Source organism: Panonychus citri, unplaced genomic scaffold (genome assembly GCF_014898815.1).
Source record: "Panonychus citri isolate SS breed McGregor unplaced genomic scaffold, ASM1489881v1 Contig00111, whole genome shotgun sequence".
Taxonomy (NCBI): domain Eukaryota; kingdom Metazoa; phylum Arthropoda; class Arachnida; order Trombidiformes; family Tetranychidae; genus Panonychus; species Panonychus citri.
Genome location: NW_026515516.1, coordinates 406,620 through 423,340, shown reverse-complemented (window position 1 = coordinate 423,340; position 16,721 = coordinate 406,620). Strand labels below are relative to the sequence as shown.

The window sequence follows — 16,721 nt, the reverse complement described above, 5'->3', positions numbered from 1 at the left end:
TTTCAAGAAGTTAAATTGAAATTTCATTCGTGAGGTGGAAACTTTGATATTTATTTACATCCAAGGTAAACGGTGGCTTCTGATCTGTTACTATTTTTATCATTTTAGTTTTTTTTTCAGCTATCGAATTGTTATTGATATAAAAAAAAACGATTCTTCTATTGTGGGTGGGAATTGTTTCCATGTAAACTAATTGAACCATGAATTTCTCGAGTTAAGCTCAGGATAGATGCTACATATTGGAATCATAGATAATTATTGTCATCAATTTAGTCTTATTTTTTTCATTTAAATTCTGATTGGAAATTGATTTCCATTTGAGTTCATTTCATGATGATAATCAACATATTAATCATGGTGAATGTTTCTTTCCCTGATGATGATAATGATGAGCAATTCAGTATCAACAATTTGAATTGCAGATTAAATTGTTGTTCATCCTTGTTCACCATTGAGATAAAAGTTCATTATGATTCAGTTTATATAAACTTTCACTTGGTCTTATTTATGGTGATCATGGTAAAGGTTATCATGATTAAGATGATAATTCAATCATCTAAATGATGGCGATAAAGTTAATATGAAAATCATATCGTAATCATGTTCAAATACATCAGGTAGTTCTGAGTTTATGTTGACTCACTGAATTTGGAATCAATTGTTTCCAAAAGCTCAGAAAATCAAAGATGCGGAACTTTTTTGTTGTATATAATGAAGAAATTATTATTACAGTTGTTATACCTTTCATGAAAATTATACAGAATTGAATCTAATAAACAATGAGTATCATGAACTAAATGTATTATCATTATCAAAGAAATAAGCTAAGAATCACAATTATATCTGAATTAATGTTCAATCAATTTGTTTCTGTTGACTGAGTTTTTTTTGCTCTCAACATAAGTTGAATAATATATATAATAATAATAACTCAGTTCGATAGCTATCATGTCAGAACTTCAAGTTTAGTTTCATTTACATCATCATCATGATAAGAGTATGGAAATTGAGTAACTTAATCTCTGATTGTTGTGACAAAAGTAAAACAACCAATGAGTTTTCCGGATACCCAATTCTTATTAATACTTGCAGATAAATGGCTACAGATCATCATGGTCATTTCATGGTTGGTTCTGAATAATCATCGAGATAAATTCAAGAGTCAACTGAGGGAGAGAGAGAGAGAGAGTGAACACTTAATGAACACTTGATAAGCTATTAGATCAATAAGAAATTATAATTTGACTCATTTCATGTTTACTCCAATCAAGTGAAATGAAACAATAATCACAATGATAGATTCAGTTTCCTTCATGATAATCATTCATAATCAATTGATTTATATTTTCCATTGATATTCCTTCATCAACATGGTGATGCTACTTATTGAATATCATTCATTTAGCTTTGGGAACTTTGTCTGGGCTGTCCAGTTAACGGAATGATTGAGAGGCAATATTATTAATAAAATGTTCATGGTAACAAATTCAATGATCATCATCTCATTAAACTAATGGTGATCAATTTGTCTGATGAGCTAAATTTGTCTAATCAAATGATATCTCTAGTTGACCAACGATAATAAGTGTCCTGTTTAATATTATTATTTTGTTTTTGTTCACTGTCCCGTTTTGATTGACAGATATTTTTGATTGTTGAGTTTGATTGTTGTTATACTGTTGTTGTCTTTACTGTTTTTAACGTTTCTCTGACGTTTTTACTTTGAGAGAAAGCATTGACCATTGGTCAAGTTTTGTCTTCATTGCTGTTTCAAACAAAACGTTTCCAAAGTTTTCTAAGTTAATCTAACTTGTCATATCAAAAAGTAGACAATCATGTAAAAGTTTAACTCCTGGTAAGGTCAGTATTTTGATGTGACAAATAAACATCAACCCAATCGGTAATTGTATTTGGACAGAATCCTTAGCCCCACTCAAGTAAACAAAAACCCTCCCTGTTCATGTTATCATTTCAAAAGTTTCAAGTTTTTTCTTCTACTCAGAACTTTTTTTTCCTTCAGGAGTCGAAAAAAACTAGATTGGCTTCAGGAGGAAGTTCACTGAAACAATCGTCGTTTTTTTTCAATCACCAGTAATGAGTCGGTGAAATGAACATGAAAAAATGAAAAGAGGGAGCTTAAATCTTCATCTCTCTCTTTCATTATGAAGATAACTTCCCTTCTGATCCTGAGTTTGAGCTCTGTTTCAATTTTACAATCTTTATAATAATATCTACTTGTTGTATTACACAATTTAAAGCGATAATTGTTATATCAAGTCATTTGATGCAAACGATTTTAGCATTAAAGTTGTTCAAATTTTATGATAATATGAATTGAGTTTTTTTTTCATCGTATTTGAAATGATAAATTCAGGATTCGAAATCAATCAAATTCATAGAATCAAAATATTTACAAAGAAATGGGAGGATTGGGAGAGTAGAGGAGATTCAATATCATAAGGATGATCATCAATCACCCAATAGACATGAGTTGACTTAATATTTTATCTTTTCATGATGATGATCATCTTTTATCTTCATTTTTCTCTCTTATTTCTGATGATGGGTCAACCATTAAATTTACTCAACAAGATGAAAAACTATCCTGAAGATAACAATGATATTGCTCATGATGATGATCATGGCACAAGAAACCTTGTCAAGCAAAAGCGGATAAACTAATCACCTTTAATTAAATCAATGATTGTCCACTAAGCCAGAGAAAGAAAGAAAGAAAGAGCGAGAGACAGAGAGACAGAGAGAGAGAGAGAGAGAGAGAGAGAGAGAGAGAGAGAGAGATTCAATGCTCAAGTCACTGAATATGAAGGGAAAATATCTATTGTTATTCCCCCATGAATCTTTCGAAAGCTTGACCAGAGTTAGAAAAAAGTTCATTCAGAGTTTCCATCTTATCTCATCTTATTAATATTGACATATTATTCATTATCATTACACTTATCAAATTTTGTTTTTCATGCAAAAAAAGAGCAAACAATCAGATTTCTAAGTAACAATTCATTAATAGCTCCAATCAAATGAAACATTATCATGAATCAATCAGGATTTATCTCCATAAAACAAATGATAACATTTGAGATGATGATGCTACTTTTTTTGTATCTGATTCAATCATTAGCCTCAGGAAAAGGATATAAGCATGTTGTTAATGCTAAATTCAGGATAAAATGGTCAAAGTGCTTTCATGATAAAATGGATAGACTTTCATTTCATTGAACTCATGGAGATAGAAAAACTATTGAAATATTTTTTTCACCCAAATTTGGAACAGATTTCATTTAATATCATTTTATCGCATCTCAATGTAATTTTATCACTTTCTACAAATATGCAGACGTTTGTGATTCCATTTTTTTATCCTTCCTCCTCTTCCCCATGCATCTCATGGTTTAGCATCATTATCGTGAACAATTGCTGATTCTATCTGCATGACAACTTTGAATATATTTTCTTCTTCCAGAATTTTTCACAACTATTCTAAGAATCATTCTCGAAACGAATTATCATCTTATCCCTCAGCATCTTTCAGTTCCCCAGCTACGTTGTCTTCTGGTGAGAATGATCTCTCTCTCTCTCTCTCTCTCTCTCTCTCTCTCTCTCTCTCTCTCGATCAATATGCAAACTCATTCAAACGAGTGAAATTGATCCAATCTATCAAATAAAATTGTTCTCATATTATCACGCTTTAACTATCTTCATCTTTTTCTTCATCATTATCGTCATCAATGTCATCATCGAACTTAGTTTTTCATCTTGCAACTTTTTCTTTTCATCTTTAATGTTTCATTTTCACTCAATTCATATTTTCATCTTCTCTTTCAATCATCATCAACCTACTTCACCGCCCAAACTACAACTTTCATATTTGGTACATTTAATGTCCAAATAATCACAAGAATCACCATCACTTTCAGAAAAAGAGTGAAAAATAAACTTATGAAAAGAATCAGGAAAAAAATCGAAACAAAATACTAACATGAAAAACTTTTTTTCCTTCTTCAAGTTTCATTCTCAAAATCTAATCAATATCTTTATCTACATTATCATAATCATTATCTTAATCTTCTTGTCAATCCAATTTGCTGATTCAACCTTATCATCATATTTTCATGCTTCACAATTATCATAATTGTTACAAACAAAACTCTTGCAACTTTTTTCCTCATATTATCATGTAAAACAATCAAATTGAACATCATATAACAAAACTAATAACATTAATTCAAATCGTAGACGAAGGTGAAAAAATCATCATCGTAATTAAGTGTAAAGAAAAGTTATTCAATGTCTCTGAGGAAAATTTCATGAGAAATTATCATCATAAACTGAATTTTGTTCATAGTCTGACCATGAAAATTTTTCTCTCATTCATAATACTTACCCAATACTCCAAGGCGATAGTTAATGGTGACCACTACAACGTTCCCATAACTGGCCAATACTGACCCATCATAACTTGAGCCAGAATTATATTCATAAGATTCACCATGTATGAAAACGATAACAGGTAACTTGGAAATTTCAACAGAAGCTGAGAATTTTGAAGAAAAAGAGAAATCAAATCAATTAATTGCGTCAATCACAATCAAAATGTAACATCAAGAAAAATATAAAAGATCCAAATAAAGATCAAGATGATTCTATCACAAGCAATTTACATGATTAAGCTGAAAATTCATTGAAAGATTGAACAAATTCAACAATAATAACAAAAAAGATTCATCAACATCATGAATATGAATAAATTGATTACTCGACCTAAAGTTGTTTGTCCCTCCAGAGATTTTCATGATTCATCAAACTAAATCCAATCAGTCAAAGGTAAACAAAATATTTAATTGAATGCTACATAGTTATAATAAGCTGAATTACATTATGAATGACATGAAACATTTGAAACTGACCAGATAGTCAGAATCGCATCGAAATATCAACGAATTGACCAGAAAACTATTCGAGTTAATTGGATAACAAAGTTTTGCAATCGGTCAGACTACGGCAACAATCAAACTTGAGACAAAGTTTTCAACGTAATTATCCTTATTATCATGCTAATCGTACTGATCAGAATCAGATTATCATATGTCAACGTTTCTCCATTAATATACAGACAGAATTTCTTGAAACTATCATGTTTACTCAGGGTGAATTGTAAATAATTTGATTAGATTATAAGATGAAAACGAAAATATGTCCATTAATTTGATAATCATGGATAACTTTTCATGATAAAAATTCAGTGATAAAGAGCAAAATAAAACAATTCAGTAATTTTCTTTACCAAAATTTGACCATTGAATATTTTTCTAACCTTGTCCAGCTTTTGTCCAGTTTCAAGTTTATTTAAACTTCCAAACCAATCGTTTGAATTTTCATGATATCTCAAGAATTTTGGATATTTTCCTGTGTATACACTGAATGTTTATTTTCTGATGAAATTTATGAATAAATGATGAGTAGATACACTCAGCGTAAATTCAAGGGTGTGGTTTAAATTTAAAGAGTATCCTTGACCATCTTATCATCATGGAAATGAAAATGTATCATAAATATTGAAGAGATTGGTTGAATGAAAAATACCCTTCCTCTGGACGACAACAACAACATGGTGACCAGAATAAATTCAATGGCCTCTTCAGTGTGATACACTTTGTACAAATATCTGAATACCTCTTAAACTATTCATGATAAAAGAAAAGTTTATATTTTTTTTCCTTCTTCCTCATGTAACAATATCATCGTAACATTTGGTAAAAGATATTCAAACAAAGTTGTAAAGAAAAGTTGATAACATTTCATGACGGAAAACTTTATGTTTTCCAGTAAATGGATATTCAATTGTTCATCATTTGAAATTTACCATCATCTTCATGATAGTTACATTGTCAATTTGATTAAGATTCATGTAACATGTTCAATTATCGAGTTCAAATGAAATTTCAAGAAGATTACGGCTGGAAAATGTTTCTCATCATCATGATAGATCGTAATTTAATTCAGAGCATTTAACTGAATTACTCTAACAATTTAAGATTCATTATGCTGCTCACATTGGGAAACTTGAAACTTTCTCATTATCTCTTCTCAGCTCATCCTCTCTCTCTCTCTCTCTCTCTCTCTCTCTTTCTTGCCATGATGAATGAATAATCTGAATTTTTACCTGAAAATTTTCCTCAGGTAAATATAATTTCCTTTGAAAATAATAACTGAACCTTGTTACTCTGATTACTTTAAGATTTCATCATAAAAGATCATTACATTCATTTTAATTAAAAGAGTATCAAATAATTTAGAGAGAGAGAGAGAGAGAGAGAGAGGAGAAGAGAGAGAGAGATAAAGTCATGAATGAAAGAGAAATTTCTTAAAATTCCGAGAATTACTCAGTCTGATCAATACATTTTCATCTGATGATTAATTTTATTAATGAGATAATAACTGTTACTATTTTTTAGCTAAAAGTTAAACAGTCTTGGAAAAATTGAAACCTCATGATCAGCTAATAATCTGTGAGCTTGAATTCTGATAATTCAACAATTTTCCTTCTAATTCACGAAAAAAAAATTCTGATGATTCTGGTGATTTTTTCCAGACTGTTATGTACAAATATTTACTCAGTTGAATCATTGGTTTATCATTATCACCATGAACTTTGGTTCCAGTGGTTATCATGAAATTTTTTCAGCAAAAAAAAGTATCCTCACTAAACTCAGTTTAATAATTGTCACCATTAGTTGAGTGTTTAGAGTTTCAATTATCAATATTATAATACTAATGCCTCATGAAAAAACGTTACAATATACTGAAAAATTAATTGGTTACAACTCTTGATCAGTGATTACCTTCATCGCCTCAGGGCTTGTAACTTGAGGGTATTGATTTTCCTCCAATGAAATCTAATCAGCTAATTATAATGATCGATACGAAACTGATAGCATTTTGAAAGAAAAAATCTTTGAAATTCTCGAAGTCAACACCAGAATTTGCATCTTCATGATAAAATAGGAATAAGTTGACAATAAAAATCGGTGTGAAATTTTTAAATTGAACTTTATGATTGTCATTTGAATGATTTACTCGCTCAGTTTAGTTAATTTATTTCTTTGGGTAAAATTTAAAATTCAGCAAAAACATGAAAGACCCATGAAACTAATGAGATTTAAGGTGATATAAGATTAGCATTAAAAATATGGAAATTCTTAGAGCTCAGAACTTTTTCTTTGTCGTTTATATTCAACAATATTTACCATGTGATGATCATCATGATGGTGATAAAATTGGTCTTTTAATATGAAAACGATAAAGAAAACAAGAATAACTTATATTTCATGGTGTAGATTTCATGTTTTTAATGTTGATTTGATTTATGACCTGAAATCAGATTAATATGAATCCTGGAGACATCCCATGATATCCCATCTCTCTCATGGTGGATAAGGTGAAAAATTTTCATGATGGGAAAATTCAAGGTAATTTGTTTTATCTGTTTCTATTTCTGGTCATCTGAATCAACGATGATTGAATTTTTTATAACAATAATATGTAGTTTAAATTGACATGATTTATATAATGTATTTCAACATCACCATGAATTGCTATTCAAATTCTGGTGTATTGATTATGAATCGTGAATAAATTCATGATAATGTTTTTTATCGGATAATAAAGTCTTTCAATTCAAGTTTTCTGTTCAGTTACATTGAATCTTTCTCTCTCAGTTTCTGAAACTAATATTCAGTAATCTTATGGTGATGATGATGATGATCAAAATGATTATCATCTCTCTGTCTCTCTCTCTCTCTCTCTCTCTCTCTCTCTCTCTCTTTCTGATTAAGGTGAGTAAACATTATTATCCTTATTTGTTATCAAAGTCAATCTGTTACTTGTTCATGATTGAAGTTGGAAATTGAATTGAACGGATGAACAGTTAAGTACCATGAGCATCATTATTATCATGGAAAAAAATTATAATAATCTATCAGAAAAGGGAATCATTTGCCTGGTGGTTCAGGATTAAATCATTTGCATGATAGTTTTGAAAATATTCTCAACAAAAGTTGAGTATATCAGATTAATCAACGGAATCATTAACAATTGAAAAAACTGAGCGACAAAATAGAATCATCAATATGATGTTATATCAAACAATTCAGTTGATTAACCTGAAAATTAATTCTCAAAGTAATTTGGAATACATATGAACATGGAAAAAAGTTCATTCAGATAAACTCATATATATGCATGGAACTCATGATAATGAGATTATCAGGTAAACTAGAAAACATTAAGATGTAAAAGGTTACAAAGGATTTTCCTTGTTAAATAAGAAACGAAAACTGAAATGATTCAATTAACATGATTAAATGTGAAACGATAATTTTTTTCACCCAAGAACAATTCATATGAGAGATAAAAGTTTCTCAGCATAAAATGAACATGAACAAAAAATTGTGATTATTAATGAATGATGAGTTATCATCATCATCATCAACTTAATCATAGCAATTATCATACAAGAAGGTGATGCTCATCAGAATTCATTACCATCAACATGAACCATGTGATTACTGAATCTTGAAATTGTTTCCATGTGACAAAGTAACAAACATGAAAAAAATCTCTTTCTTTTTAAATGAATTTCTTCACGATAAAAGGTGAAATTCAATGAAATGAAACATGAAGTAATAATAATAACAATTATCATCATGATAATCACCATGAAAACTATTCCTTATTCCTCTCATTCCAATCCTTTACTTACAAGATTCCCAGTTATTTATATACAAAAGTATATCTGAGTTTTCATGATCATTTTCACACTTTTGTGATAAGTATGAAAATTTAATTGTGATAATAAGTTAAAAATTTTATTCTATTAAATTATCTCAACTTGAATACGTTTGTAGTTTTGACGGCGGGCTTGTTGTTGTTGTTATTTTTACACCATGAATATTACCCTGAACATTATTCACTTGAATAAGTATCATCATCATTCACTGGAGACAGTTTTCCTCAGGAAACAAGGCTAGAAAATTTCAATCCCTGTTAACTAATAGAGATAAAGTTACTTGGTGAAATTTCATCATGAAAATTTTTTACTTTTTTTCGTACTCTACCATGAAAGACTGTGAGAAAATGTGTAATTTCAATATGAATCTTATTTCTATTATAAGTCTATCTATTATCATCTTTTTTAACATGATTGGTGGCGATGATCTTGTAAAACATGATGTTGATGAAGATGAGAGGTTGTTACGAAAATCTCATCATCATAAAACACCAAAGAAAGGTGTTAACATAAAATAAGTAAACACTAAAATGTATTGATCGTATTTTTCATTTCCTGTTTCCTGTGTGTGTCCATTTTCTCACCATGGATGAGTAAATCTGAATGAATCTGATAAGATGAAGGGGGTGAAAATTGAAGCCAATAAGTGGTAAAGATGATTCAATGTCAATTCTGATGGACACTCAAAGATCTTGATGATAATTAGTTGTCTTGAAAACGACTTTGACTTTAGACCAGGACCAGAATTTTTCTCATCATTGGTCCAGCTCATTTCTCTCATATTGTTCAACTGTATCATCTAAAGCAACGACAACATTGTAGCAATTTGAATCCATTTACATCTCATAATCAGCTGATGATAATTTACTCGTAGATTAAATTTGCACGATTTCCAGTATAAATGGTAATCAGTTGATTGTGTGATTAACTAATTTGTCAACAATTTATATAACTTGTTTATTGAACGAAAGCCCAAGAAAAAAACAACAATCATTGTAAAACTCATTTCAACTAATTAGATTCAAATTGTAATCATTATCATGAACGAATTGATGGTAAAAAAGGTTTACTTGTAATAGATAACCATTGATCTCTGTTTCTCTATCAATAAATCATGGAGAATCATGGAAACAACTAAATCAACGACTAATCAAATTCATGATCACCATCAATTCAATTACAATTAGAATGCAATCAAAATTTAATCAAAACCACACACACATTTAGATGCTAGCAAATCAATGATAACAAGTTGGTGAAAAAAAATATCATCCAACTGAATTAACATTATAAAATTAATCTCAGAATCAATTGAACTCTTAACTCTGACATTTCCTCGGTAATTAAGTTAATTTGATTAACCATTTGCATAAATTATTACAATTTACTCAATTAAATTAAATTAGATTGCAAAGTCACTTATGATCAACATGTTTCTGGATACAATTAGTTAATCACATCTAAACTGTTAATGAGTTAATCTTTTCTTTTTTTACAAATAACACGAAAGTAATTTATTAATTACTATCAAATTAGAATTGGAAAATTTCCGATAAGAATTGGAGTTAATTGTCGTCGAAAAGTTAATTGTAAAGCCGATAGGAGATCATCAAGAATCTACAGAGAAACTCAATTCTAAAGCAAAAGTTTAGAATAAAACTAAAAATCAGATAAATTCAATTCGAGTTTCAACTTTTCAAGTTTTCAATTAGAAAAGAATAAAAAAAAAGTTCTGACTCAACAATATTTCTGAAACTAAATGAAAATCAGAGAGAAACTAATTGTTTATGGAATTGTAATAATGTTGGTGAAAAAAGGTGATGAAAATTTTTCTATTTTCAAACTTGATGATTCTGTACATCAATGAACCAAGAATATTATCATTTCAGTTTTTCTTCCCTTGCCTGAGGGCGTTTTCTGAGTAAAAAGAGAATAGGAATATCTTTTCATTGGTTCTCGTTAATTGTAATTGTGATTCTATGCCTTCTATCAATTCTAATTAACTGAATAAAACTCCAAGTTGAAACTTTTTTACCATGGTTACCCTGAATGTCTACAGAATCAGATTTCGATTAATTTGGAAACTCATTAATTACCATGAGAGATTTTTTTCCCATCATCATCACAATTTCACCAATCCTATTGATTCATAGATTCTATCTGTTAGTTGAAATGAATTGCCCTCAAGGTGTTTTCTCTTATGATTTCAACTGAAAAACAGGAACTAAAATAACTCAACATTTAGCATAAGATGATTTTAATTCACAAAGAGAGAAAGAGAGAGAGAGATTCATGACAACGCATCTATTGTGCTCGAATCATGTCCGACTGGTTTAATCAATAAGATTATGAATAAAAATTAATATCAATATAATAGCCGCTGATGATTCTAAAGTGCGTATAACTTAATAAGTTAAAAATGGGAGCTGGTTATGTAACATAATTCCACCAGAATGATGATTATGGTGTATTATCATGTTGCTGATTATATTCTGAAGATGGACAAAATACCTAGATGACCATATCTTCATTTGATTGTCAACCTTATCTTCATAAGGGGAATCAACCCTAAGATACCCCAATACTTTGTCCAGTTTGAGATTAACTCGGTAGTAGATAAAAAGCCTCTGGTATCATCACCGCGTCTGATATCATGATATCAGAAGGGGCATAGAGGTTGACAATTTGATACGAGATTTTTTTTCTGTGAACAATTAACACTTCTACTATTGTTTGCTGGTGAGGATGTTTGTTGAACATGTTGGAGGTGATTTTCTTCATGGGTTTTAACCATGTTTTGAGCACTAATATAATGACTTTTGCACCAATTTAGAGCTGCTACACCGATTGTACTTCAAAAGAGCAAAAAGGTTTGAGCAAAATTCAAAAGAGCAAAGAATTAAAATAGCAAATCAATTTTAACCAAATTATAATAATCCTTTTAATTTTCAGAATATGTTAAGACAATTAACTTGTTTAAAAGACAAACAAGTTACTGGTTTTTTGATTGTATTGAATTGAATTGATTTGGGTTGAATCAATTGTTTTGGTTTGTTTTTCATTGATTTGATTTGAATTGATTTTCAATTAATTCATAATGATGATGATAATTTAATAATTTATTTCAGGTTTATTCCCAATGGATTAATGTGATAATTTCATCGATTTGGTTTATTTTTTTTGCTTCATTTGGATTTCAATTTAATTATTACTTATCAATAGTTAGTAGTAGGTTATTTAGTGATAAATCTGGAACTACTATTACATTTGTGATTACAAATTTGATTTTCTATCTCTCTCTCTCTCTCTTATACAAAATTTCAAGATAATTTTACATATTTAATTAAGTCTAAATATCTAATAGCTGTTATCTCATTACTATTGTATTGATTCCTTACGTCATCAAATCTTTTTTCGATTGCTTCTTTTTTTTGTTGCGCTTTAATACTGGTTGTCCACTCAGGTGTGTAGCTAATTTGGTCTCTTGATAGATATTTTGACTCATTATCTTCTTTATGAATATCCACAGGTTAGGATGAGCCACTTTAATCGAATTGTTTAAGAGATTATGCCATCCTTCGATGTGATTAGTAGTTCTCGGTCCATTGTTACTTGAATGGTTCCAAATGTCGTTAGGAAATCTCGCGGCGTCTTTGAAAAAATTATCATAAAAATATTCCAAAAGCGCGTCCATCTCATTATCTTCAGGTGCTTCGGCCACCACGATTTCAAAAATTTCAGCCAAGTCTTGATATTTGATAAGCGGTAAACTTTGTAATCTTTTAATCGTCTTTGCGTAACGATTATCATCTCTTTGTTGGCATCGATTGGTTAGCCCAAGATTTCCGACCTTTCTTCTGATACATTGGGCAAAATGAAACATACACCCAGTGATTTGCGCTTCAGGATATTTCTTTTTGATTGTTGATATTACTGCAATCTCAAAGTCAATCGAAAACGTTTTAGGCTTGAAGATCATTCCATGGTAATTAGCATAATTCTCAATAATTCCGAAAAGCCTTTCATAAGTTCTATTTCTCTTATCAGGAAGAAGACAATAAATGACAGGAACCATCAGCTTATTTATCATTACATGTATGGTATATATTTGATAGAAAAGTTTAGGACAGGATTTGAAAGTTCCATCCATGTAAATATTATCAGCTTTGGCTTATCTCTAGAAAGATTTGAAACTTCCAAAAACTAATATTCGATCACCTTCACCTTCATCAGCAATTAAGAAATTTTGTCCATTTGGTAAAACTTTCATGTCATTGGGAAGGTTAATTTCCTCTCTTGAAGCAGGTAACTTTGGAACCATTGACAACTTTGATCTCGATATTGTTGGTTGAACACTAATGAAAGGTTTAATTGCACTGGCTATTTGATCATCACTTGTATTTAATTTATCACGGAGTGGTTGTGTTGATGAAGTGTAAATATTAAGTCCAGTTTCCGTTGGATTTTCAATCACTTTCTCCTTAATTATATTGTGTTGATGACGTTGGATAACTTTCGCTTTTCTGGTTCATGAATATGATCACTATTAATTGTGAACTTTCCATCATGAAGTTTAACCCTCACTTTACATAATTTAGTTTCACACGTCCAATAAGATGTTGTTCCATAACTTGACTTCTTACGATATACGTAATCATATTGTACTATCAAATTATGGCCCTTATTAGATTCGATTAATTCGTAAGACATTTTATTGATGCGAATCAAAAACTATTTCAAATGTTAGAAGCTTCAACTGGACAGAAAAATTTACTCTGAAGTCTGTTTTGCTTAAACAGATTTTGCTCTTTTTATTTTTTGCTCTTTTGAATTTTGCTTAAACCTTTTTACTCTTTTGAGTATCTCCCGCTAAACCACAGCAACGTGGACAACACTTACTTTCACAACATATAGGTAATATTGGATGTAAAGGTGGTGGGGGTAAAGTTGACACTATTGGTGATGATCATTCAGATGAAGGTTCATGTTTCACACGAATAGTGTTACAACTAAGGGAAAGCTGAACAATTAGCATAGTGATATATGTAAATCAACAAAACAAGTTGTATGAGATTAAGTAGTATCTTGATAATTATCAATCAATGGTTTTGTGTTAAAAGAATAATGAATAAAACTGTGAGCTGTAATATTCACCACTCTAAGCAAAGCAACAGATCTATCAGAGTATAAATACTGTAATATTGAACCTGCAATTGATACACCAGTGAATCCAGTTGCAGTGACTTTTCCAGATGCAAAAACTAAAAATACTCCATCCTTCTTGCGTATTACCTCTTAAATCGCTTCATTCTTGCACTGTTATCAACATTAATCACTGTCGGTCCAATTTTCCACAAAGAAACAATATTGACGATATTACAGGGCGTAACAACCAAATATCGCTACTTTTGGCTCCTTATTATTCGTAGGCTATTTTGCAAGTTGGATTTTTCTCTTCGCGATTCTACAGAGAAAATGTTTTGTTACGTTTTTGTTTGGCACTTTTCTGTGGAGCCGTTGATGATCAGTGGCCTCCCAAAGTCGGTCATTTTCCAGCCTCTAATCGCTCACTTTGAGCATCATTATCTTCTTTTCATTATCTTTCAATTAAATGATATCATTAAAACAATATTCCCAAATATATACACACTTTATTGTATTTGAAACATTTAAAATTCGCGCGCAAAAAATTAGAAAAATTGAGAAAAAAATTTTGTGTAGATCGGACACTTTGGTCTGAAGCCGGTCTTATTATAACTACTAGGTTATCAGAGCTTCAATAACTAAATGAATGAACTGGTGCAGGAGATAAATTGAATGGGAGTTAATATCGAAAGATCAGCTTCGGGACTTAAATAGTTTTATTAATAACTAGGAATTTGGTATCAAAACAGAAGGAGATGGTACCTAGTGGACTGGTTGTTGTATTAACAGTCGTCTCCTTCCGCCTTTTTCAGAGATCAAGGTCATCTGAGGCTTTTTCCATAAATGTGAATTTCATTACTCTACGTATTTTTTATATCTTAGGTGAATCATCCATGTAGATGAACGTATTGAAATGACATGGGAAAATCCCCAGAAAATAGATATTCAAAGGAAAGGATGAGTTTTAAACTGAAAACGAAAATACCCAATAAGATGATGAACTACAAGAAGAAAAAAATGAGCGCAAATGTCAATTTAAGAGAGAAGAGAAAAAAGTTCAGTTTTTGCCATCATCAGTTTCTTACATAATCATCTTTATGAAGATGTTATTGTACTTAAATGATAGAGAGAGAGAGAGAGAAAGTAGTTATCAGTATCTTTATCATCATCATTATCTTCAAGAATCTTATCTCTTATCTAAAGGAGAATCGGATTCACAGAAATTGTCATTTCCATTTTATTACATTCCAATTGTCAATTACCCTGAAATAACATGAGACTCTGGTTTCATGATGATGATAATGATACTCACACACTCTTACATATGGTTTGATTCCCATGTTGATTATCCTTCATGAAGAAACAAGAAAAAAAAACTTAACTCAACTGAATGAAAACACTTGAAAATAATATTAACCAAAGTAAAGTGAATATAAAATAATCAATTTCCAGCAATTACAATCAGTGTCTAGAATTGTGAACATGAAATAAACAAAAAAAAAGCTCATTCTAACAAACCTTGAATATTGAACAAATTTAATTAAACAAACTGTCACCCAAATCCAAATGAGATTAACACAATTAATTTCATCAATTTGATAGAAGGAAAGAGAAAACAAAAAATCTAGAATAGAAAGCGAATCAAAATGTTCTAATCTCGTCTCTGAATAATATTCTAATTTCCGGAGAAAGAGAAACAAAATTTTTCTCATTCTAAACATAACAAATATATAAAGTCTCGGTGTTGATGATAAATCAAAACCTTAAATTTAACTTTAAATTGTTTGGAATTGCAAAAAGTGAATTAAGAGAAACGATAGATAATTTATCATGATGATCAACATTTTCATGATACTTTATCCTCATTTCCTTGGTACATCTTATATGAGTATTGAAATTTTGTCTCACTCTCAATAGATGGATATAAAATTCATAAGGATTACCTGGTGAATTATTGGAAACATGAGAAAAATTTACCTTGTTAATCCTCAGCATGAATCATGATGATCATCAAGATAAACAGAATTGAAACTTTTTAAATTTTCCCACATCTAAATAAACGACCAGGAAAAATATCAATAAACATGAACCATAATATTTGTTAACCGATTGATAAATTTTAAAATATCATCATGAAACTGTTCCCTATCACTGTTAATGGATTAGCAAGTATACCTGAAGATAGTCATGGTGATTTTCAGTAAAAATTTCAGTAGTAACTTTTAGGCTTAATGATTGGTTAGTGATTTATATAAGTTTCGCGATGATGAATTTATGGAATCATAAATTCATTTGAAATTATTGGTAAACGAAATGTGATATTGATAGAGAAAGTAAAAAAAAAAATATTATTTAAGTTTACCTGTAAGCTACTTGAACTGAATTGATGATTGAATTGCTTTTGACAAAACTATCTTCTTCTCATAAAGGTATAAGCATATCATCATCATCTTCATCGTCATTTTTATCATCATTCTGATAATAGGGAAGAAAGTACCTCAATGTGTATTTATCTGTTTCCAAAAACCATAAATCATTCAATTTCAATCTATTATAATCATGTCATTCTCTAACGACAATCTAACTTTCAACTTGTTTCTTACTATTATTTTTTTTTCTCTTGCTTCTTCCTTACTCTTTCCACCCTGACCCAAGTTATTGTGTATTTTCCACCACCCTCTTCTCCATTAACACTCTTCTTTCATCACCATGATGATGATGATGGTGATGATGCACTATCAGAATCACTCCTTTCACAATCATAGCCATTGGC

General features: G+C 30.1%; 1 protein-coding gene across 1 annotated transcript in view; it reads right to left on the bottom strand.

Moving 5' to 3' along the window:
* The window catches only part of LOC128389845 (neuroligin-1-like), a 68,819-nt gene that overhangs the window by 35,049 nt on the left and 17,049 nt on the right, over positions 1 to 16,721 (bottom strand). The window contains 1 exon segment of the mRNA XM_053349486.1: positions 4,400 to 4,549. Within this exon segment, the coding sequence (XP_053205461.1) occupies positions 4,400 to 4,549 (150 nt within the window).